The 23,683-nt window shown below is 50.2% G+C and overlaps 1 protein-coding gene across 3 annotated transcripts in view; it reads left to right on the forward strand.

Annotated features, from left to right (window-relative positions):
- Positions 1 to 23,683, forward strand: part of LOC138567624 (syntaxin-binding protein 4-like) — an 839,836-nt gene that overhangs the window by 235,643 nt on the left and 580,510 nt on the right. For all 3 annotated transcript variants that reach the window (XM_069646045.1, XM_069646044.1, XM_069646046.1), the window contains one exon: positions 13,523 to 13,596. In XM_069646045.1, coding sequence (XP_069502146.1) covers positions 13,523 to 13,596 — 74 coding nt within the window. The remainder of the gene's footprint in view (positions 1 to 13,522; positions 13,597 to 23,683) is intronic.

Below are 23,683 nucleotides of genomic sequence, written 5' to 3' on the forward strand. Positions count from 1 at the left end.
CCCCTGCTGGAACAGAAGACTCCCGACTGGAATTCCATCGCTCCACAGCCCAGCCCCAGGACCCAGTTGCCCACCCACTCCTGCCTCTGGGGTTGTCATGTCGGGGCTAACACCATCTGTGACCACTGACAACCCCCGGCCAGAGAGGCAGAGGGGCACCAGCTTCAGTGCCACCGAAGTTGGTGTCCTGGTGGAGCAAGTCCTGGGGCAGTATGATGCCCTCTTTGGAAGTTCCCGCGCCGACAAGGAAGGACGGACTCGGATCTGGACAGACATCGTGACTGCCATCAACGCGGAGGGGGTGGCAGTCCAGGACTTACAACATGTCAGGAAGCGCTGGGAGGACTTCAGGTCCAGGACCCTGAACAAGGCCCGGCGCCTCTTGAAGGCAGCGGATGCAAAGGGGCGCCGGGGCCACTTGTCGGAAGAACAGATGGGGGTCCTGGAACGCATATCCCCAGCGCTCCACGTCCAGGTCCTAGAGAAGCAGAGCCGTCTGGAGTCGAGCGGTGAGTGTACATGCATCCTGGTTGTGAGCAGGGCGTGTGGTGATCATTCCCCATTGTGCCAGTTGCACATCTGTTTGTATGGGGTGGAGTATGGGTGGGGGTGTACAGGGCCGTGGGGCTGACACATGCGAGGGCTGTAATGTGTGAGACATGGATGGTGCTTGTGTGTGTGGGCTTGCATGGCAAATGCAGTTGTGCGTGCACACATGTTTGGATGAATGTGTATGTAAGTAGACATGTCCGTGATGTCAGGCATGTATGTTGTTTTCGGCTGCATGTATGAGCACTGTGTACATGTGCATGTGTGTGTATTTGTCAAAGGTGCAACAGTGATGCTACATGGATGCATGTGACAGCGGTATGTGGAAGCCTGATTGGCAGATGTGACATGGATGCCCGTCTGAACAGTGCGACACTTGGCAGAGGTGTAGACATGCATGCAAGTGTGGTGGTGTGTGTACATGTGTGGTGCACTTCCTGTGTTGCATGTGATGTATGGCTCCCCTTTGGCTGCTGATGCTGTTGTATGTGTGGGGATGGTGGTGGCAGTTGCGATATGGCTGTGGTATGGCTCATGTGTGCCAGTTGCAATGACATGTCTGTTGGGGATTGTGATGACATGTCTGAGGTTTGCCAATGCCACTCATGTGCAACTGTCATGCGTGTATGTGTCCATTGTACAGTGCCCTGATGCCTGTGTTTTGTTTCTCCCTGTCTGCAGCGTCAACTGATGAAGAGGGCGGAGAAGGTGCTGTGGAGCACAGCGGCGGGGATCCGACCGCCAGCCGGAGACGCAAGGCCCGGCTCCCCTCCCGTGTTGTCATCTCGTCGGGGAGTGAGGAGTCCGGTGCCGCGTCCCAGGCCGCAGCTGCCGGGGGGAGGTCCAAGAGGCGGAGGTTGCAGTTGGACTCCTCGGCAGCAGAAGGGGCAGCTGGGACCCCAGAGGGCCCAACAGGGGAAGATGGCACAGAGTCATCCAGGTTGGTGGGGGGTTTGGTGGAGGAGGGGGCCGCGCAAGCACCAGAGACAGGGTCTGGAGGTGGGGATCCCACTGGTGCTAGTGGTGCAGTGCAGGACCAGGGACAGGAGGCAGCACAGGCGGCCGCGGAGGTGCCTGTGTGCAATCCTGTCCCCGATCCTGTCCCTGCATCATCTTGCACCAGCAGGGATGCCTACGTCCAGACCCGTTTTCAGGCAGGGGATGAGCTGACGTCAACTGGCCTTCCTCTGCCTGCGGACGTGGCCATCCAGGACCGGGTTGAGCCTGTCCTGGCTGGTGTGGCGTTGCGTCAATGGGCCATGCGAGGTGACCTGCAGTCTTTTCATGGAGAGACTGCACGTCATCTCGAATGGCTCGTTGACCACGTCAGCCTGCTGGGACAGGTCACCCAGGCCGGATTCCGCTGTCTGATGGGGCTTGCTCCGACCCCCTCCTCAACTGGACCCCCTACGCGCCAGTCGTCCTCTGTGCCATCTTCCCACCCATCAGTCACCTGGGTGCCCTGTGGAGCTGCCTCTGACAGTGCGGCCAGGCTGGTGGAGGAGGCATCCCTGCCACAGTCGGGAGTCGGACGTCCAGCAGGGGTGGCCACATCAACAGGTGCACCCCAGCCGGCGGAGGATGTGCAGGCAGCAGGAGGCAGTGCACGGGCAGAGGCAGAGCAGCAGCAGCAGCAAGATGGTGGGAGCCATGAAGGCTCGGGGCCTTCGACATCGGAGGGGCAGGCATCGGCCGGAGGGCAGGAGGACCCAGGACAGAGAGTGTCTTCCGTGTGGCAGCGGTTGGGCCACGCCATAGGTGCGGAGTGGCGGCGGGCGGAAGAGGCGCGGCTCACAATGGTCAGGGCGGAGAACTCCATGCGGAGGGCCCTGAGGCGGGCCGAGTGCCTCGAGGCAATCCGCAGGGGGTTGGAGGAGGACACAGCGTCGTCCCTGCGGACCCTCGGGGCCATGGAACTGGACCGCCTCCGGGACATCGAACAGGAGTTCGATGATGCCCTGGCCCGGAACACCACAGAGTGAGCCGCTGGACTTGCCCGCCGCCTTTGTATATAGTTCTTTAGTTTTAGGTTTCCTTTCGTTCTTATTATTATTTGGAGTCGACGGACACTGCTCCACTTTTTGTATATAGTTGATATTTAGGTAGGTTTTTTAGGAGGTTTCCTTAGTTCAGTTGTGATGATGGACCCTTGTTATTTTTGTACATAGTTCTTTGTTGCATGGAGAGTTTTTACATTTCACTTTGGACATTATTTTTTTGATTTGATTTTCTAGTTTTGTGTTTTTATGCGGACATGCAGCTTATTTTTTCACATTTACATTGTAGTTAGTTTTCTTTCTTTGGCATTTGTATTTTTTTCAATACATTTTTTTTTACATTGTTCACTGTGTGGTTTCATGTCATTGGTTTCATGCATGTCATGTTGTGTGTTTTCCCATTCAATTTGAAAATATGTGTGTGACGGACATGGGTTCATTTGCTTCATGTACATTGGGGGTGTAACATGTGATTTCCATTTCCATGTGGGTGAATGGGTTACTTGGTAGGTCTTTTTGGCTGTGGAGGCTGACCATTACGCACATGATTGGGGATTGTGAGGACCTGGTGGGGGCTGCACATGGTGGCAGGGGGGTGGGGGTGCAGGGGGACATGAGTGGGGGCCTGGTGGAGGTTGAGCCTGCACTGCTGGGGGGTGGGGGTGGTGGGAGACATGAGTGGGGGCCTGGTGGAGGGTGACCCTGCACTGCTGGGGTGTGGGGGTGGTGGGAGACATGAGTGGGGCCCTGGTGGAGGGTGCCCCACAGTGCTGGGGTGTGGGGGTGGTGGGAGACATGAGTTGGACATGGGTGGGGGCCTGCTGGCAGGTGCCCCACAGTGCTGGGGTGTGGGGGTGGTGGGAGACATGAGTTGGACATGGGTGGGGGCCTGCTGGCAGGTGCCCCACAGTGCTGGGGGGTGGGGGTGGTGGGAGACATGAGTGGGGCCCTGGTGGAGGGTGACCCTGCACTGCTGGGGGGTGGGGGTGGTGGGAGACATGAGTGGGGCCCTGGTGGAGGGTGACCCTGGTGGCTGGGGGGTGGGGGTGGTGGGAGACATGAGTTGGACATGGGTGGGGGCCTGCTGGCAGGTGCCCCACAGTGCTGGGGTGTGGGGGTGGTGGGAGACATGAGTTGGACATGGGTGGGGGCCTGCTGGCAGGTGCCCCACAGTGCTGGGGGGTGGGGGTGGTGGGAGACATGAGTGGGGCCCTGGTGGAGGGTGACCCTGCACTGCTGGGGGGTGGGGGTGGTGGGAGACATGAGTGGGGCCCTGGTGGAGGGTGACCCTGGTGGCTGGGGGGTGGGGGTGGTGGGAGACATGAGTTGGACATGGGTGGGGGCCTGCTGGCAGGTGCCCCACAGTGCTGGGGTGTGGGGGTGGTGGGAGACATGAGTTGGACATGGGTGGGGGCCTGCTGGCAGGTGCCCCACAGTGCTGGGGGGTGGGGGTGGTGGGAGACATGAGTGGGGCCCTGGTGGAGGGTGACCCTGCACTGCTGGGGGGTGGGGGTGGTGGGAGACATGAGTGGGGCCCTGGTGGAGGGTGACCCTGGTGGCTGGGGGGTGGGGGTGGTGGGAGACATGAGTTGGACATGGGTGGGGGCCTGCTGGCAGGTGCCCCACAGTGCTGGGGTGTGGGGGTGGTGGGAGACATGAGTTGGACATGGGTGGGGGCCTGCTGGCAGGTGCCCCACAGTGCTGGGGGGTGGGGGTGGTGGGAGACATGAGTGGGGCCCTGGTGGAGGGTGACCCTGCACTGCTGGGGGGTGGGGGTGGTGGGAGACATGAGTGGGGCCCTGGTGGAGGGTGACCCTGGTGGCTGGGGGGTGGGGGTGGTGGGAGACATGAGTTGGACATGGGTGGGGGCCTGCTGGCAGGTGCCCCACAGTGCTGGGGTGTGGGGGTGGTGGGAGACATGAGTTGGACATGGGTGGGGGCCTGCTGGCAGGTGCCCCACAGTGCTGGGGGGTGGGGGTGGTGGGAGACATGAGTTGGACATGGGTGGGGGCCTACTGGCAGGTGCCCCACAGTGCTGGGGGGTGGGGGTGGTGGGAGACATGAGTTGGACATGGGTGGGGGCCTGCTGGCAGGTGCCCTACAGTGCTGGGGGGTGGGGGTGGTCGGAGACATGAGTGGGGCCCTGGTGGAGGGTGACCCTGCACTGCTGGGGGGTGGGGGTGGTGGGAGACATGAGTGGGGCCCTGGTGGAGGGTGACCCTGCACTGCTGGGGGGTGGGGGTGGTGGGGGACATGAGTTGGACATGGGTGGGGGACTGCTGGCATGTGCCCCACAGTGCTGGGGGGTGGGGGTGCAAGGGGACATGTGTTGGTGTTCATTAGTTCAAGGAGACATGTGCCTTTGCTGGGGGGCATGCCCATGTTGGGTGGGCTGCCTGCGGGACATGACCAGGGATGCAGGGTAGTCCCCTGTGGTGTGGGCTGCCTGCAGGGGCCGTGGAGGGTGTACAGGGTACACCTGGGAGGACCCACACTGTCAAATCACATGTGGGACTCCCCGGCACCCCTGAAATACACGTACCGTGCAGAAATCGCGTGTAAAACTTCCCGCGCACCCCTGAAATACACGCGCCCAGGCTATTCGCGTGTAAAACTTCCCGCGCACCCCTGAAATACACGCGCCCAGGCTATTCGCGTGTAAAACTTCCCGCGCACCCCTGAAATACATGCGCCCAGGCTATTCGCGTGTAAAACTTCCCGCGCACCCCTGATATACACGCGCCCAGGCTATTCGCGTGTGGAACTTCCCGCGCACCCCTGAAATACACGGGCCCAGGCTATTCGCGTGTGGAACTCCCCGCGCACCCCTGAAATACACGCGCCCAGGCTATTCGCGTGTGGAACTTCCCGCGCACCCCTCAAATTCACGCGCCCAGGCTATTCGCGTGTGGAACTTCCCGCGAACCCCTGAAATACACGCGCCCAGGCTATTCGCGTGTGGAACTTCCCGCGAACCCCTGTAATACACGTAGCCCGCTCCCCCAGGCCCGATCGCGTGAGGAACTTCCCGCGCACCCCTCAAATTCACGCGCCCAGGCTATTCGCGTGTGGAACTTCCCGCGCACCCCTGAAATACACGCGCCCAGCCTATTCGCGTGTGGAACTTCCCGCGCACCCCTGAAATACACGCGCCCAGGCTATTCGCGTGTGGAACTTCCCGCGAACCCCTGAAATACACGCGCCCAGGCTATTCGCGTGTGGAACTTCCCGCGAACCCCTGTAATACACGTAGCCCGCTCCCCCAGGCCCGATCGCGTGAGGAACTTCCCGCGCACCCCTCAAATTCACGCGCCCAGGCTATTCGCGTGTGGAACTTCCCGCGCACCCCTGAAATACACGCGCCCAGCCTATTCGCGTGTGGAACTTCCCGCGCACCCCTGAAATACACGCGCCCAGGCTATTCGCGTGTGGAACTTCCCGCGAACCCCTGAAATACACGCGCCCAGGCTATTCGCGTGTGGAACTTCCCTCGAACCCCTGTAATACACGTAGCCCGCTCCCCCAGGCCCGATCGCGTGAGGAACTTCCCGCGCACCCCTCAAATTCACGCGCCCAGGCTATTCGCGTGTGAAACTTCACGCGAACCCCTGAAATACACGTACCGTGCAGAAATCGCGTGTAAAACTTCCCGCGCACCCCTGAAATACACGCGCCCAGTCTATTTGCGTGTGAAACTTCACGCGAACCCCTGAAATACACGTACCGTGCAGAAATCGCGTGTAAAACTTTCCGCGCACCCCTGAAATACACGCGCCCAGGCTATTCGCATGTGAAACTTCACGCGAACCCCTGAAATACACGTAGCACGCTCCCCCAGGCCCGATCGCGTGAGGAACTTCACGCGAACCCCTGTAATACACGTAGCCCGCTCCCCCAGGCCCGATCGCGTGTGGAACTTCACGCGAACCCCTGTAATACACGTAGCCCGCTCCCCCAGGCCCGATCGCGTGTGGAACTTCACGCGAACCCCTGAAATACACGTAGCCCGCTCCCCCAGGCCCGATCGCGTGAGGAACTTCACGCGAACCCCTGTAATACACGTAGCCCGCTCCCCCAGGCCCGATCGCGTGAGGAACTTCACGCGAACCCCTGTAATACACGTAGCCCGCTCCCCCAGGCCCGATCGCGTGAGGAACTTCACGCGAACCCCTGTAATACACGTAGCCCGCTCCCCCAGGCCCGATCGTTTGAATGACTTCACGCGAACCCCTGTGATGCACGTACCCTGCAAATCGCGTGTGACACTTCCCGCGCACCCCGGTATACATGCACACGTATTTTTTGTCAGCGGGTGTCCGTGTTTGTGGGTACCCCTTTGCACGTCATTTTTCCTGGAGGGCCACAGTATGGGACATTCATCATGGCAGTATATAGGTGCTATTTGTTGGCGCACCTTTTGGCGCACATTTCTTACAGCCGCAGAGACGCTACCGCCTCCTTTCTTGTGGCGGTCGTGTTTGTGCCTGTGCGCTGGTTTGAGCGTGCGCTTTTTTCCCCTATTCTATTCCATGAATACGTGTTGTAGGCGAGCGTGTGGGCGTTCCGCGCACTTGTGCCCTGTACTTCCCCCGTGACGCCCACGTTTTGGCAAGTTGTTCCCCATTCCGAGTGTTACGCCCGTGTTCCGCCTACTTTTATTGCGTGCGCCGCGCTATGTGCGAATTTCGCTGTGGCCTGTGCGATTTTCGCTGTGACCTGGCGCACGCTGTTAGATGGCCTGTGCGCCAACGTGCGCCAACGTGCGCCGCGCACTTTTTTTTCGCACATCCGCTGGTTTTCTCGCGCACGGCCTTCCATGAATCGACGTGCGCTGCTTTTCGTGCGATTTTCGCACGTTCACTGCGATTTTCGCTATTCCACTGCGATTCGCACGTTTTTGCCCACTTGCGCCGCGCTAATTATTCCATGAATCGGCCTCTTAGTTTGGTTGGGTGATATTGGATGTATATATGTTCGATGTAAAGTGCTTAGGCATAAGCGCTATATAAAAACATGTCATCACATCAGTATAATTCAGATATACTTTCCCTGAATATACCTTCCTTGGGCTTAAAGTATTAGGATCAGCAAGTTAAAAACTTTCGTCAGACGTTTGTGAAATAATAGCAGCAATTATTGCAGCGCTTAGAAGCTGAAGGAATCGGCACGATGCATTACATTAAAAAAAGTGGTAGTGTTAATATCAAGATAATAGTCATTTAGCGGGGCCTTCTGGCGGGCTGCGTTCCTCCCTCGAATTCTAGTTTAACCTGTAACGCACCAGCGGCTCATGGGCGAAGACAGCCATGCAACAGCTTTCCCCGCCTTCTCCGCAGTGGGCCCCGCTGCCCCGCGGCCATACATCGCACCGCAGCACTGAGAGGCCACTGCAGCCCTCCTGACGGACGGCAGATGTGCTGCTGGGAGCCTGGCTCAGAAAGACACATGTTGTGTCGTCAACTCAAACACAAAAATACTTGCAAATCTCCATTTAAAAAAATCGTCTGTGAATGTGGTTCAAAAGAATGCCCTCCATAACTGCAGGTGCCAGCTTGATTTACATGACCTCTCTGCGCTTCCTCAGCCCTACATCTATGAATATCAATTAAGGGTCTAGGTGATCACAACAGGCTTGCCCACTGAATACAGGATTGCTTGCATGAGGTGGCCATTACATCTTGCCCCAAATGTGAAGTTCTTGATTATGTCACAACATATTTAGCTCACTAAAATGCACCTGCCTTGTGGCCTTGGTGTTCGTGTAGGTAGGGGCTTCCTGCGGATATGGGTTGCTTGACCTAATATTTAGCTCACTAAAATGCACCTGCCTTGTGGCCTTGGTGTTCGTGTAGGTAGGGGCTTCCTGCGGATAGGGGTTGCTTGACCTAATAAACTTGACCTACTGCCCATTTGGGTATCACCCGAATTGTTCGTTTACAATTGTTCGAATGACACAATTGTTCGAATAATAGGAGTCCGAATTGACCTTCTGCACAATTGGCCGTATGGTCATTTTTATATATATATTATGGGTTGGGTTGGTGTAATAATAATATAAGGGGATTGGGTGGGGGGTTGGGGTGGGGGTTGGATTGGGTGGGGGGGCTGCAGGGGTTTCCCCCTGCATATATATCCTAATTGACCATTTAAATTTGGTCAATTGTGCAGAAGGTCAATTGTTATTCGAACAATTCCTATACAACCCCCATTTGAACTATTTTTTTTACCTTATTTTCTTTAAGCTTCTGTGGAGGGAGACACCCTGCAATCCCCTCTAAATGCAGGGGGAGGCCCCCGCAACCCCTCTGACTTCCCCTCACCTCAACCTATTCCCTTCCCCCAAACCACAACTATTTTTTAATTGAAGTGTATCATTTGACCTACCAAATTAAGTCAAAAAGATGTGGTCAACTGGGAGTAGGTCAAATTGGCATTAGGTCAAATTGGACAATACCCTTCCTGCTTTCATGCACAGGAATCGGGTTATGGAATGTGCGTTCCAATGTTTTTATATGACCCAGTAGCCACCAGGCTTCCCACTGTGAGGCTGGAAATGCATTGTAGGGACAGGGAATCCCTGCACTTGTCCTGTAGTCATTTTTCATGTGTGTTCTGTATTGTTTTCTGCCCAAGAATACATGTGGGACTCCTGGCAGTGCAGCTCTTCCTCTTTTTGGTTGTGGTGAACAGACCCTTAAGATACCCTTATGGACCCAATGGGTGGGGGTACGGCCCTATACCCCTAGTGTATGTTTTTGGGCACCTGTGTGTGGCCCACAGAACAGGGTATGGGCTGGTGGCAGCTCCATGCTGAATTTGACAGGTGCTCTGAGTATCCTCCGTTTTGGGATACCCAGTCCCTGCCATTGGAATCAGTTAATTCCTGATAGGAGTTAAGATGGCCCCTGTGACCTCTTGGTTTCTATTGCCTGTTACCTTGTTTTCCCAAAGTCCTGCGAAGCCCTGACTCTGTCCCTTCCCCTGACTGGCTGTTAGGTGGAAGTTCCATATGGTATTGTGGGGAAGTCCAGGCCAGACTGGCTGGAGCCTTCCCAATAACTGTATGTTCTGGGTACGCCCTTGGGGTGGGACCTGGGTGAATGGAGTGTGTGATGAATACGCATTTCATGTTATGATGTTATGGGTGTCTAGTATCTGGTGTGTGACACAATGACTTAGACAGCCCTGCCCGAAACTGGTATGAATGCAGTGTGTAGTGCTGAATGGCGTGGTACTTGTCCGAATCCACATTCCGTGTTGTGAGTGTCTGGATGGAGAAGAATGGCCTGAATGCACTGTGAGCCTGATTGGCTACCTGCCTGCATGAATGCCCTTCTGGATGATTGGTTGCCTGAGTGTGACCCAGCAGAATGAATGAGAGACCTAACGGTATATCTGGGGACCTCTCACTGATGGAAATCGTTCAGAAGCTGAAGTTAATACTTGATGCTTACTCTCGAAGCCGAGCCGGAAGAAGAAGGTGAACCGCTGTTGCCTTCGACACAATCTGAAAGCTGTTTTGCCTTCAAGAAACTGATCCAAGAGAGGACATGGCTGGAAGACCTCTTCCAGAGCTATGAGGGACCATCGTGCACCAGCTAACCTTCACCGAAGCGCCCTGAAAGTCAGTCCTTGAAAGGCTGCCGACTGAAGACTGGGACCGCCACAGAATCACGAAGCATTGCGCCCAGACATTGAAGTCCATTTCCGTCAACGACGATCATCGCCGACCGGAGCAGCAATGCTCCATTGCCTAACAACACTTTGAATCAATCCCTTGCTCATCACCGCCGAACGCATTGTCCAGTCGGAGAAAGTCAAGGTCGTCGATGACCAAGGAAAATCTACCGGTGGATTTCCCGCCACCCTAACACCTCAGAGATGCCGACGAAGATCTGAAAGCCAACCGTGGTCATGTCCCGTTTGCTGACGCCCAAAGCTGAGGACCTGATGCCCTTGCTGGGTCAAATTTCTTCATTGACTCTTTGCGGCAACTATCGTCGTCAAGGTGCACCGCATGCCTCATCTTCGCAGGCAATCCATGACCGATCTCCACGTGCACCGCCAGGACCGAAGCTGCTGCATCACCACCTTTGTTCACCCTTTTCTTCATGGAATTTCGATGATCCGTAGCTCCTGCCTTAAAGGGTGTTCACTCAAGTGTGAACTCAAGGGAAGTATTGATCCATCGACGACCCGACGTCGAACTCTGCTAAACCAGGTACATTGGGTTGGTGGAACATTTGTAGAAGGAGACAAGACTCTAATACACCATATATGGACTGGGCTTGTTTAATATCTTATTTACAGGTTGCTCAGGTGGGGAGATACTCACACAGAATTGTGTCTTTGGTAGGGACCCAGTATTCTGCCAATTGTCTAACCACTTGTTTTCCTCCTAAGTCTACTGTTGATACCTCTCGCTATTCTGATTTGTATGCCATTAGAAACTGTCAGCAGTTGGTGCATTTTAATGGAATCAAAAGTAATTGTGGTACCACATTGAGACTATATTCATTTACCATTTTTAGAATTGCCTGAGCACAAAGTGTGTTATTGTGATTGTGTAGATAACGTGAACCTTATTCATATAAAGAACTGTGTTTTCACTAACATAGTGTGTGGACATTCCTTTGTGGGTGCTTGGGGACTACACTGTACTTAAGAACCAGCCTGCATCGCCGCCTGAGAGCTTAAGCCTTGATTGCCCATCCATAACTACCAAATAGAGAACCTTGGCTGGGGTGCTCTGTGCTTCTACTCTGCAATATAGAGGACAGGTGTACAGATAAACCCCTCCAGTCTTTACACCCACCCAGAGCAAGGTTTACATGTCATGTCTCTAGAATGGTGATCAGTGCTATAGCGCCTCGATCCTCTCTGACTGGTGGACAGGCACCGTCAGCACAGGAACATAACTATGATCAACTAGGCGCATCTACGTACATAATCAGTGAGGCATCAGGACACCGTGTAGTGAAGCAAATACAATATAGCATTAAACCCAAATGAAATGAAACAACAGTGGCAGGCATTGATCATAAAATAGATACAAACAAGATCAGGAAGAAGCCATTTGAAGAATATGAGCTTTGAGGGCCTTCCTGAATGCCAGTAAAGAGGGGAGAAGATGAATGGATGGGCAAGAGGTTTCCATGCACAGGGAGGCGCTAAAGAAACTACGTGGGTTGAGTAAAGTGCATCACGTCCTCGACCGCATGAAGACGGCCCCTCAGGTGGAGAAAGTCAGGTGGAGTTTACACCCAAGGAATAAATGGGTGTCATCAGCGTACTGGTGTAACTCGACACCCATCCTAGATCGACCAGAGGTTCCATGTAGATATGAAATAACATGGGTGATAGGATCGAATCCTGAGGGACACCACACTACACGGGTGAAGCCAGCGTCTGATCTGGATGTACCCAGCTACACAATTTGAGTGCAGTGGGATTGAAAGGATAAAACCATGCCAGCACAGAACCACATTAATTAAAAAGACTCCTAGATGGCCGTGTCCTACACACTGCTGAGAGATCCAAGAGAATCAGGAGCTAGAAGCCATCAGCCTACAGCACGTGCAGGGCATCGTCCATCACGAAATGGGTAGTGATATCTGTGCTACACAGCGATATAAAAACAGATTGATAGACCAGCAGCAAATTGCGAGCAGTTAAGTGTTGGGGAAGGGGATTTGATGCATGCTTTTCCAAAACACGTACCTGGGAAAGGAAAGGCAGGTAAGTGACGGGCTGATATTTGGCGAAGGCTGAAGAATCAGCAGCTGGACCTTTGACCTTTTGTCTCAGCCCATGCTTACTGCTGTGGACATTCATATTCTGACAGGACTTCAAATAGAAACCCAAGTGGAACACAATTAACCCTCTACATGTCTGAAATCTCTGGGTACTGAATCCCTATTGCACATATCAAAGGCAGACTCCTGCATCCCAGTGCCTCCTAAAGAGGGTGGGTTGCAGCTATTCTTTGCCAACTTGGTTTAGCCCACATTACATATCCCGTCTGAATATGAAGCCAAGGAGAATGTATTGACCCGAATCGTCCAGACCTCGGCAGGCCAGTGTTCGTGGGTGGGGGGCAGAGGAGCTGCATCCAGCAGGCACTTCGTCTCTGTCATGGAGGCTGGCGCCAGGGGAATTCCCCAGCAGTGTCGACGGGTCATTACTATGGATGTTGAGCAGCGCTGGGCTGACGTTGCAATCCCGCCTTATTGCTACAGTAGCTCCTGATCAATTGCACGCGCTTGCACGTTTTCCACCTTCGCCTCAGAGCTGATGGATGAGATGTCAGTTTCGTGATCCCATGGGGGCTTTCCAAGCAAATTGTACTGCAGACCAGGAAGACAAATAGACTTTAACAATGTATTTCAATTTCAAAAGCAAAAAAGCAAGCAGGTCTAATTATTTTAGATTCATGATCTCTCTCCCCCCTCTATTTCTCTCTCCTCTCTCTCTCTCTCTCTCTCTCTTTGTGTCTCCTCTCTCCCCCCTTGCCTCGAGGGATGGCAGGAACTGCTTTACTAGTCTTTGTCCATTTGCACGTTTCACTGCAGTTTTAGTTGTGGTATCTGTGGTTTTACTTGTATGTTTGCTTGAATACAGTGTGCCCAAAACAGTTGATCTTATTTGCCTACCTGTGTACACACTGCTACTCTTGTTTGTAGTCCTCTTTTTGATTGTGCAGGTGTGTATCCCCTGGACTTTGTTTGCCCCTGTTTCCTTTTCGCACACTGTCACAGGCCTTCCTGCTGTGACTCTTGTGTGGGGCAGATAATACGGGGGCTGAACTAGATCCATTCAGCACCCAGAAAGGAAGGAATGAGCACCCTTCTCAGAAATCCCTGTAGGTGTGGCTTGGGGCATCATCGGTTGGGGTAAGGGGTGAACCCGCAAGTTTGGGGATGCTGGAACTCAAGATCCTGGGTTTTTCATTAAGCGACCGCTCTTCTCTGTTTCAGGACGCTGATGGGACCCTATGGCATGGATCGCACAGTCTACTGCATGGAGTTCACCGGCTGCGGCAATGGACTAGGTAAGACTACTGAGCACAGGCTTTGCCATTCGGTGTTTCATAGCCATGACAATAATATGTCAGCACTTACATAGTAGCGCTTTCCATCCAACCTGTGTACATACTAGTGCCAAACCGCAGTTGGTACCCATGTAGTGACCTTGGGAGGATGAAAGGCTGCGTTGACCTTGAAGCGAGTTGAACCGCGACCTACAGATTTCTGCGTGATAGTGCTTAACCCACTGAGCTATCCTACCCGCTGACGGCTGAAATGCTTCTTTAACTGAACCCCAATGCTTTTGGTCACATTTTTATTTTTTATTTTGTTAGTGCTTTGGCTTTGGCCCAAAAGCACACAACATCAACAGGTGGTGAGGGCAATTGAATGCTTCATCAAGACAACTCTTAGAATGCGTGCACAGGTTACAGGTTACTACGTGCTCTTTTACCATTCTAGGGTTGGTATCTTCTCATCAAAGTCTTTATTCATGATGCTATTGGGTGTTTTATGATTTTGATTGCATTTGTTGCTTTATTTGTTTTTCTTAATGTTCACCATTTATCTTTAAGGTACCCTACTCATGAGCCTTTGTGCCAAGACCCCAATGCTTTTGGCCAAATCAGCAGATGTAATGAATGCGATTGCTGACTTCTGTCTTGCATATCTTGATGATATTGCTGGATATAGCTCTCTCTAGGAAGAACACCCGTTGCACCTTCAGAAAATGCTGCAGGCCCGTCAAAGGCTCGCCTGACCGTAAGGGAAAGCAAATGTCAAATTGTTCCGGGCTCAATGGAAAAGACATAAGAGGGGGACGATGCAACCTGCACACAGCAAAGTACACGTTGCTTAAGAATGGGAGACCCCCACTGCGCAAGTTCAGGGGGGCACCGTGTTTAGGCCTTACAGTGTACTGCAGGAATGTTATGGCTGACTATGGGACCATAGCAGGGCCTTTTTGTTGCTGATAATCCCCCCAAGAAACCTAAGAAACTTTATCAGAAGAGTGCCAGAAGGCGTTCAGGGACCAACGCAAACCCTTTGCAGGGCTCCTATTCTGAGGGCATCTCCTTATAAGATACTTTTTATTGTCCAAACTGATGCTTCTGGGGCAGGTATTGTTGCATTTTCAACCCAACTTCATGATGAAGGCAGATACCACCCTATATCTTTCATCAGAAAGCAGGTAAAAGATAACCAGTTCAGGTTAGCCACTGTGAAGAAAGAATTCTTTCTCATAGTGTGGTATTTGAGAAAACTCAGACCCTACCTGGTGGTGTCTTCCTTATAGATTCAGACAGATCACATGACCCACAAATGGAAGATGAACATGAAGGGAAAAATCCACAACTGGTCAAGTGGTCCATACGTCTTGAAGGCGTGGACTTCACCAGAGAGCATAACCCAGGCTCCAAACATTGCAATGCTGATGATTCTTCCAGAAAGTGTAACTGGCTGGAACCAGAAATCCATCCTCTGTCCTTAGTCCGGGGGCGGGGCACAGGGATATGGACAAGCTTTAGTTGTTATTGTTGACACCTTCGTCCATTTACTTCAGTGGCATCCCAATGCATGTCTGCTTTCTGTCTGGATCCCAGCTGATCTTTGGGGTGTGTCCTTTTGCCCCACTCACCTGCTTGACTCATTTTGTTTGGGGTGCACTGGAAAGTCCCTAAGGTTCCCAGTACAGGGAATCTGTCTTCCATTGTTGGTTACTTTTGTTGGTACACTGTAGCACAAGCCACCTTCAGTGAAGTGCTGCTGGGACACTTTGTGTCCATTTTATTTTTCTAAGCCATATTTCAGTTACTTTTGTGATGTGCACTGAACAGGCTGGTGGCAGTGGGCAAATTTTTACCTTTCCGTACACCTTTGTTTTTTACCATGATAATACCTTGTTGAGTACCATATACTCAAAATGGCTTGTCTTCTTGGAAAAGGCTTGTTCTATGTGTCATCCTCTTTGTTGGCCATTTATGTGGTATATATTGACTTCAGTGCAGCCTCTGATGCTATCTACATTCACATGCTATGGCAAAAACATAACTCCTGGGGTGTCCGGGCTAGGTTGCTGAAAATGATAATTGTTTTTGCATGACTATACTATATTGTCTGGTAGATTAAACCAACTTGGCTGAATACGTGACTCAGTCGCCACGTAGAAAGGGCTGACGCGAGGTTGTGTTTTGGCACCCACATTATTATTCCTTAAGCTGGTTGATCTGACCTTTGCTCTCAATTCTGATAAGGTTTGTCCCCCAAAGTTGGGAAACATTGAAAGACGGTGGCTGGATGATCTCGGCCTGCTTGACTGCACTCCTATTGATCTGCAGAGCCAATTAAATATGCTAAATAGCTATGCTAAAAACCATGGTTTGATTATCAACACCAATAAAGTTAAAATGATGGCATTCAACCAAATACATACTCAATGTTGCACACTGAAGAAAGAGCCAGTAGAAGTTTTTCCTAGCTATCCGTATCTTGCTATTCCAGTTGATAACAAGTTAACATGGCATGAACAGTGTTTACGAGTCCAGTGTTCTACTAAACAACCATGATTTGCTGTCAGATCATTTGCAGCACAACACTGTGGCTATGACATATGGTGCTGAAATGTGTGGGTCTGACAAAAATGATGACATTGGGCAGTTTATGTTATATATGGTCGAAGAAATGATTTGGTGTCCTCACAGCATCCCGGCAGAATATATCCGGCAGAGTTTGGAATTCTTGAAATGACATTCTTATAGATGGAACAAAAACTACTCTATGCATCACCATGTATCAGGGTATTATTAATGTTCTTATATTTTATTTGGGAGGCCTATAAGGGTGGCATAATCAAGCATGATGACACTATGATTTGAAAGCTAAGGAATGATTGCTTTATTTGGAGCAAATGTATGAAGGCGGAAATGATTGATGGGAATTTGATCAAATTAAAATGCATATGAAAAGAAATATTGTGGCACTGTCACCTGAACAAACTCTAATTGATCTGACCACTAAACCACATACTTGGGAATATATACCGTGTGTACCACAAGTTAGACATTTGCCTGTATATGTGTACACATTCTCAAATAATACCATTAGACGTGATTTTTTGTGTTTCAAATTTAACATGGCGCCTTTGTTAGAGGTAACTGGTGCGAGGGCTGGTCTTCCTTTGGCGGACATTATTCGTCACACTTGCCATTGATACAGAACAACAAAATTAAACGTGTATTACTGTACCAACCTAAGCCATGTTCGGATGAAATATTTAAGTGCATATACAGGTTGCGTGATACTGGTGATGTCAGCAATCATATATGGGATTGTTAATGCTGAGAGTGATACTGTTTTGATAGGCCAAATTTTGCATTTATGGTATGAGATTGAATATATTTTAAAGATTAGGTAAGAGAACATATAATCATTGTTTGTAATATGCAGGATTTCTTGCTTATGTTAGCTATATAGTCCTATTTGAATGAAGATAAACTATATAAAAGGGAATTTAAATACATTGTCGTTATTTGATAATGAAAACAATTCTAATACCCTATCAAAATATGCGCAAACACTTAAGGCATTTATGTGTCTCCCATTTTAATCCTATGCTGAGCATGCTCCCTCCATTTAAACCCTGGAACATGAAAGGATTTAGGGGTCTGCCAAATTCAACATGTATCATAAAAGATCTTGGATTATTCCAATGACTTCTTCTACATTTTATTACTAAGAGAGAAAGGAATCCAGTAGCTGGAAGTACCAGACACACCATACGTGCATGCTGGTAAAGCAGTGCTTTCTGTCTGATAAAGCATTCTGCTGAGGCTTATAAAGATAGGTTTCACATGAATACTGCATGCCACACTGTTTTTAGTAAGTGGATGTATTCATGTAATTACTGCTGAGCTGAACATCTGTGCTTAATACCTATGTTTTTCAGGAAATAAACTTTTTGAGTGAAATATCAATAGTCCCCCATGAGTCGACAGATATTTTGCACCTGTAACACTTCCAAAGTATTTATTTGTGACATACATTCTAAAAAAAAAGATTTCATCAATATAAAGGTATGTTAGTAAATAAATGAGGATTGTTGCATAAAGGAATGAAGATTCTCAATACATTGAGAGACAGCAGTATATGTGTCAGGAACAGGATCTTGATGAAGATGGCGGTAAACTGAGGGGCGGGGGAGAAAACACGTCTCCTTGTGTATTGTCATTGATTTCTTGATGCAATCCATGATTGTCGACCTGTTATGTGAGATGTAGAAGTGATAACAAATAGTGAAAGTAGGTTAGGAATAATTGTTTCTCTGATCAAGGCAAGTAATCCTGTTAAACATTGTGTATCTCGTAAGATGTTCAGAGGTGTATAGCTAATGTCACAAATGTAAAATCTCATTGAAGTTTGCAGCATACGAAAAACACAACATTCAAAAACTAGGTTTTTGACAGAATATATGTTGTTAATACAAATGAGCCTTCACTGTGGTTATTCTTGTGGACTGGCAAATAGCACTGTCTAAGCATGGTTGAATTTGTTTTATCCCTAGAAAGTTCACTTTAATAATTTAAGCCAAGGCTGGTTGCTTCTAGTCTGTGAATCCAAATGGCTTCTCGTTTCTTGGAGTAGAGCATGGTTTCTTACTCTTCTGAGTTCAATGACTCATTACATGCCCATCATTGATGGGTGTTGGATTTCTGTAGCTCCTAATCTCCATCCTCCAATTGTAAATTCTTTCTTGGATCTGCTTGAGCATTCTCTGCAACTGGGAATAGACTGTTGCACTCCTAGTATGTGCCAAAAACTTGATATATGTTTAAAATAGGCATCTCTACGAGCTTCCTCTTCAGACCTGCATCCTTTTTAAGGACGCCTTTATCATATGATTGTCAATGGGTATTACCCAAATTGATCGGGGAGAATTGACCGTTTGGAGAATTGACCGAATTTCAATGGTCCTAATTGACCTTTTCCACAATTGTACTTTTATATAAATATATATATTTATTGGGTTGGTTTTTGTAAATTAAATTATTTAAAGTGAATAGGTAGGGGTTTGCGGGGGGTTTTGGTTTGGGTGAGGGATTGCGGGGGTTGCACCCCGCATATATATCCAAATTGACCTTTGAAATTTGGTCAATTCTCCCGCAAGCAATTCTCATTCGTCAATTCGTACACAACATGTCAATGGCAGTACCGGGGTACTAATAGCATTTTTTCTCGAGTTGAGAAACTGTATTGAAACTGTTTCGCAAATCGAAAAAAAAAGCAAACAAAATGGCCACCAGGGGTTGGAGAGAAGGGATTACATGTAGCCCCTTCTCCCTTTCCATGGTGGCCATTACATTTTTTTAAAAAATTAAACAAAAATAATGCCCACCGTGGAACGTGGAACTGGGAGAAAGGAAAGGAACTCCACGGGACTCTGCACTCTAATCGGAGTACTTCAGGTGAGTCTTCCAGTGAGTCAGGTAACGACCCGGCGAAGACCAATCAGATCGTTTGTAACAATCTTTGTCCCTCGCCGGGTATTCATTTAACATAACAAAGCAGATATGCACTTCAAGAACGCATGGTGGGTTGCGTAGACATCAACAACACATTGCTTGATTGAGTGCATAACATAGCAGCAGCTTAGAGAACTAGACTTTATCTGAGGTAACGCTGCAGGGTTCAAGGTGCAAAGCTGTCCATTGCTAGTTCTGGCTGTGAGGGCAGCTGAGAACTTTCCTGACCTTGTGGGAGGCGATGTGGTATTACGGTTTAAGCTGTTATGGTTTTTGGGCAATGGTAGGTAGACTCTTGCATGACTGAATACAAGAGTGGCATAAGCAGATGCACGCACAGAAGTATTTGGTGCCACTTCCTACCAATTGCCATTTCACACATTGATTGCAATACATATGCAATTCAGCAACTAGGTTCATGTGTTACACAGGCATCAACGAGACATTGCACAATGAATTGTAATAGCACAGATATCGATCCTTTAACCAGGGTCTGCCAGTGCAATAATATTTCAGGTTGCAAATATGCATGGTTGCAGAAATGTGTGTGGTTGGGTGTGTCAGTTGCTAGTTGTGGATTTGTGTGAAGCCAAGTCGCGCGAGCATCCAGTAGCAGGCTAGATGGAGGTGTGGATTAAGCAAGTACATGCTTTGTGGATGATGATAGAAAGACCCCTGTCCAATTTAATATTACTGTGGTCCAAGCATATGCTCTCACAGAGGTACTTACCGCAATTAGCAGTATTGCTGGCATTATAGGAAGCCTACGGGAAAATTGACAGCAGTGTCATGGATTCATATCTTTCTTCCCAAACAACCCATCCCACTTTACCTTGCAGAACCTCGAGAACGCCTAGAGACCATGGAAATGGTCATGGTGTGCAGTATAAATCACTTAAGACACAATAACATAGCATCGTTAGACGGGCCCAGTCATTAACTCAAAAATGGATGTTGCATTGAGAGGTATCCAGTATCGAAAAGCAGGATCAAGTGACAGATGGGTTTACAACATTGATGGTGTAACCTTTATCGTGGGCGAAAACAAGCGTGACAGAAACAGGCGAGGTACATTTAAACTGTTAGTGAACTGCAGACCACTTTGGCTGATGACTTGAGCATAATTCGATACTACAATTAAGTGCATTATGGATGCTGACGGTCGGCCTCAGCCTCTAAGATTCAGGCGTGCATGCGCAAATAATAACCCACGGTTTTGCAACACACCACCTCTAGAAACCAGAAAAATTTCACATGCAATGTCTGGCCACCTAGAGCAGGGGTCTTCAACCTGCAGCTCTCTGGTTGTTTTGGACTACGACTCCCATGATCTTTCATCATTGACTTTGATGCCATGGGCTGATGGGAATTGTGGTGCAAAACATCTGGTCAGCCAAAGGTTGCAGAGTCCTGAGCTGTAAATGCCCTTCCCGTGGCTTCTCAAGGACATCGCCAAATCAGCTCTGCTCTCTCTGAATTTGAAACGTGCCAGGGTGATAATGCTGAGAAGTAATCACTGGCATTAATAATCAGATGGATTCTGTGCTGTCTTTGCGGGCAGTGGGTGGGGATAAAGAGGATTTGTGGATATTAAGCCATTACTCAAATTGCGCCGGCGAGGTCGGGCAGAAGGGCGTAGTGTGTTTACTTTTTTTCTGCGTGCAACAGAGATGATTGATTTCTCTGTTTTTGGCTGACACCCCACTTGTCCTCTGACGGGGAGCCCCATATGATGGCCTAACAAATGGCTCCTAATCCTGTGGTTTCCAAAAAGGCTGATGGGCGAAGCCCTGCGAGTGACCTCGCAAGCGGAGGACTATGGGTAAAGCTGTTCATCCGTTTCCGGGATTCTAGAATTCGTTACGAACTGCGCAGGGTTCTCATTATTATTCAATTCCACCTGGTCCTCCATTCACTGTTGCAACCAGGAAGGAAGTCGGCTGTTCTTGTGTTCCTCACTGCTGTTCCTCCAAGCTGTTCCGTGTGAAAGGAATGCACGAAAGAAGGAAATATTCACTTATTGGAGCTCGTCAAACTGACGGTTAGGCGCAGGGTCTTGATGGGACGAGAGGAATGTTGTCTCGTCCTTGTAATTCCTCTCTTTTGTTTGTTTTTCACTTCCAATGTACTAAAAATAACATGATCGCTATTTATACAGCCCGGCCACAGCTCAAACTGATTTTTTTCTGTGCTCAATAAATAAGTGTGACTATTACCTAACCCAGTCGTACTTATTTTAACAACCACAAAATGACAAAAGACTGAGCCATCCCTGAGCCGTTTTATCATCTATGTCTGACAGTCACCCCTAGGTTTCTGTTGCATGCTGCTGGACATTGGGGCTGGTTCATTGGGGCGCATCTGGCACTTCCTCACAAGTATAAGTGGTGTGATGCTTCAATTCGCACCCAGAACCCCCTCCCCCCCCCCCGATAGGCCGACCTTGCCCACCGTACCTGAAAGGAGACCGAGGACACAGGTCTGCACTCTTCGGGCTCACGTGACATCATCACATTCCTCCTTTTTCATAACAAAATTTAAACATGGTTATAAGGCACAACTGCTGTAAACGTGACAGACATGCATGTAACAACACATGAACACATAGCTGGCCCAACGTGGGCAATAAAGGAAAAACAGTGACTGAATTCATGCAATGGCTCTCTCTGCGGGGGTACCGCTACTCGACAACCGTCTCTCTCTCCAGACCACCTAGTGCCAGTTCTGGATCCCCGGTATCTTCCTCTTGGAGTTGTTCTCTGTCTACAGTTCAGGCCGGGGAAGCTTCTCCTCGTTGGTCTCTCTGCTTCTCTCTCCCCCTACCTTCCGAAAGAAGCTGGAGTTCCTTGTCACCGCCCCTCTCTGATCAGTGGCGGTCACCATGGACTCTTTTACTTGGGTCACTCCCATGGGAGTGGGCTGATAATTGAGGGACAACTTTCCTTCCGGATGGCGATTCCTCACTAGGACAGTGACCCCCACTGCAATGTCCGGTGGTTTGAGCCGACGCAGAAAGTTCTCTCCCTCGTTGTGTGCTAATTGTTCCTCTGAGGTCCTTTGGTTGTCAATGATGCCTGGTGATCATCCCTCTGCCTCCGGAATGAGCCCTCGTGGGCACCTGTTGAAGAGGGCTTCAGCCAGGGGCACCCCCGTGGACTGATGGGGGTGGTTCGGTATTCCCTGAGGAACTGATACAGGGTTCTTTTCAGTTCTCCACCCTGCCTCTGGGCTATCCTGAACACTTTGTTGAGTGTTTGCATGAAGCGCTCAACTTCTCTGTTCGCCCTTGGCCATCCGGGTGTCACCTTCCGGTGTGTGATGCCACAGTCCGCCATGAACTCTGCAAAGCTCCTTCCCTAAAATGGCGGTTTGTTGTCTGAGCAAATGACTTGTGGGAACCCATGGTTGGCGAGCACCTTTTCCATCACTTGGATGATCTGTTCACAGGATGTTGATTCTACAAGCTCAACCTCTGAGTATCTTGACCACTGGTCGATCATGACAAGAAAGAACATTCCTCTGCCTGTCTACCCGAAGTCTACATGTAAGGTGTCCCAGGGGTTGTCACTCCTCTCCATGGACTCTATGCATGGCTGCCGGTTTACCGGGGCGGCTGCCTGGCACAAGACACACCTGCCGATGAACTCATCCACTCTTGACTCGAGGCCAGGGAACCACACTTTGGGGCGTAGTCTCGCCTTTTCCTTTGCTGTGCCCTGGTGGCCACAGTTGTCAGTTCCACTACTCTCTCCACCAGAGTCCTTGGAATCACTATTTGGTGGCCCTTTTGTACCAGTCCCTCTCCGGTCATCTAGAGTTCATGGACACACCACAGCTGTTCCAGTTCTCGTTGAGTCTCCCGGCTTCTGCGAGTCGTACTGGATAGTACCGACCTCCACTCACCATTGACAATAGCCTCCTGACTCAGTCAAAAGTATTCATCTTCCCTCTAGGCCTCCGCCACTTCCTCTAGGGTCTTTGCTACAGGCTTTGCTGTCCCTACCACCACCCGGACATGCTCGTCACCGTCCACTGTTGTTGTCGCTTCTTGATCACTGCCACTCCTGGGATGCCGCGAGAGGTAATCCGCTGGATTGTGGGTGCCTGGCCTGTATTGTCGTCTAACTCTGTATTCCATGAGAGCTAACATCCAGCTATCCTGGGAGGTGGTTTGGAGGAGGAACCCGCCAGGATAGGAATCAATGGCTTGTGATCGGTGATCACGGTGACAGGCTGGCCAAGGATGTAGATGCGGAAGTGCCAGCAACCCCACAACACCGCCAGCGCCTCACTCTCAAACTGCGAGTACCTTTGTTCTGTGGTGGTGAGGGCCTTGCTGGCATAGGTGATGGGTTTAATTTTCCCCTGGCCATCAGGCTGGAGGAGTACTGCCCCTAGTCCAACCGGACTGGCAACCCCAATGATTTCAAACTCCTTTCCTGGATCAAATATGCTATTGTTTGTCCCCTGTCAATGCTTTATTAATGGTATCAAAGGTATTCTGTGTCTCCTCTGACCCCGCCCAGGCGGTGTCTTTCCTGATTAGGGTCCAGAGAGGTTCTGAGAGCGTTGCCAGATTTGGAATAAATCACCT

This window comes from Ambystoma mexicanum, chromosome 2p (assembly GCF_040938575.1).
Source record: "Ambystoma mexicanum isolate Mex_15411 chromosome 2p, UKY_AmexF1_1, whole genome shotgun sequence".
Taxonomy (NCBI): domain Eukaryota; kingdom Metazoa; phylum Chordata; class Amphibia; order Caudata; family Ambystomatidae; genus Ambystoma; species Ambystoma mexicanum.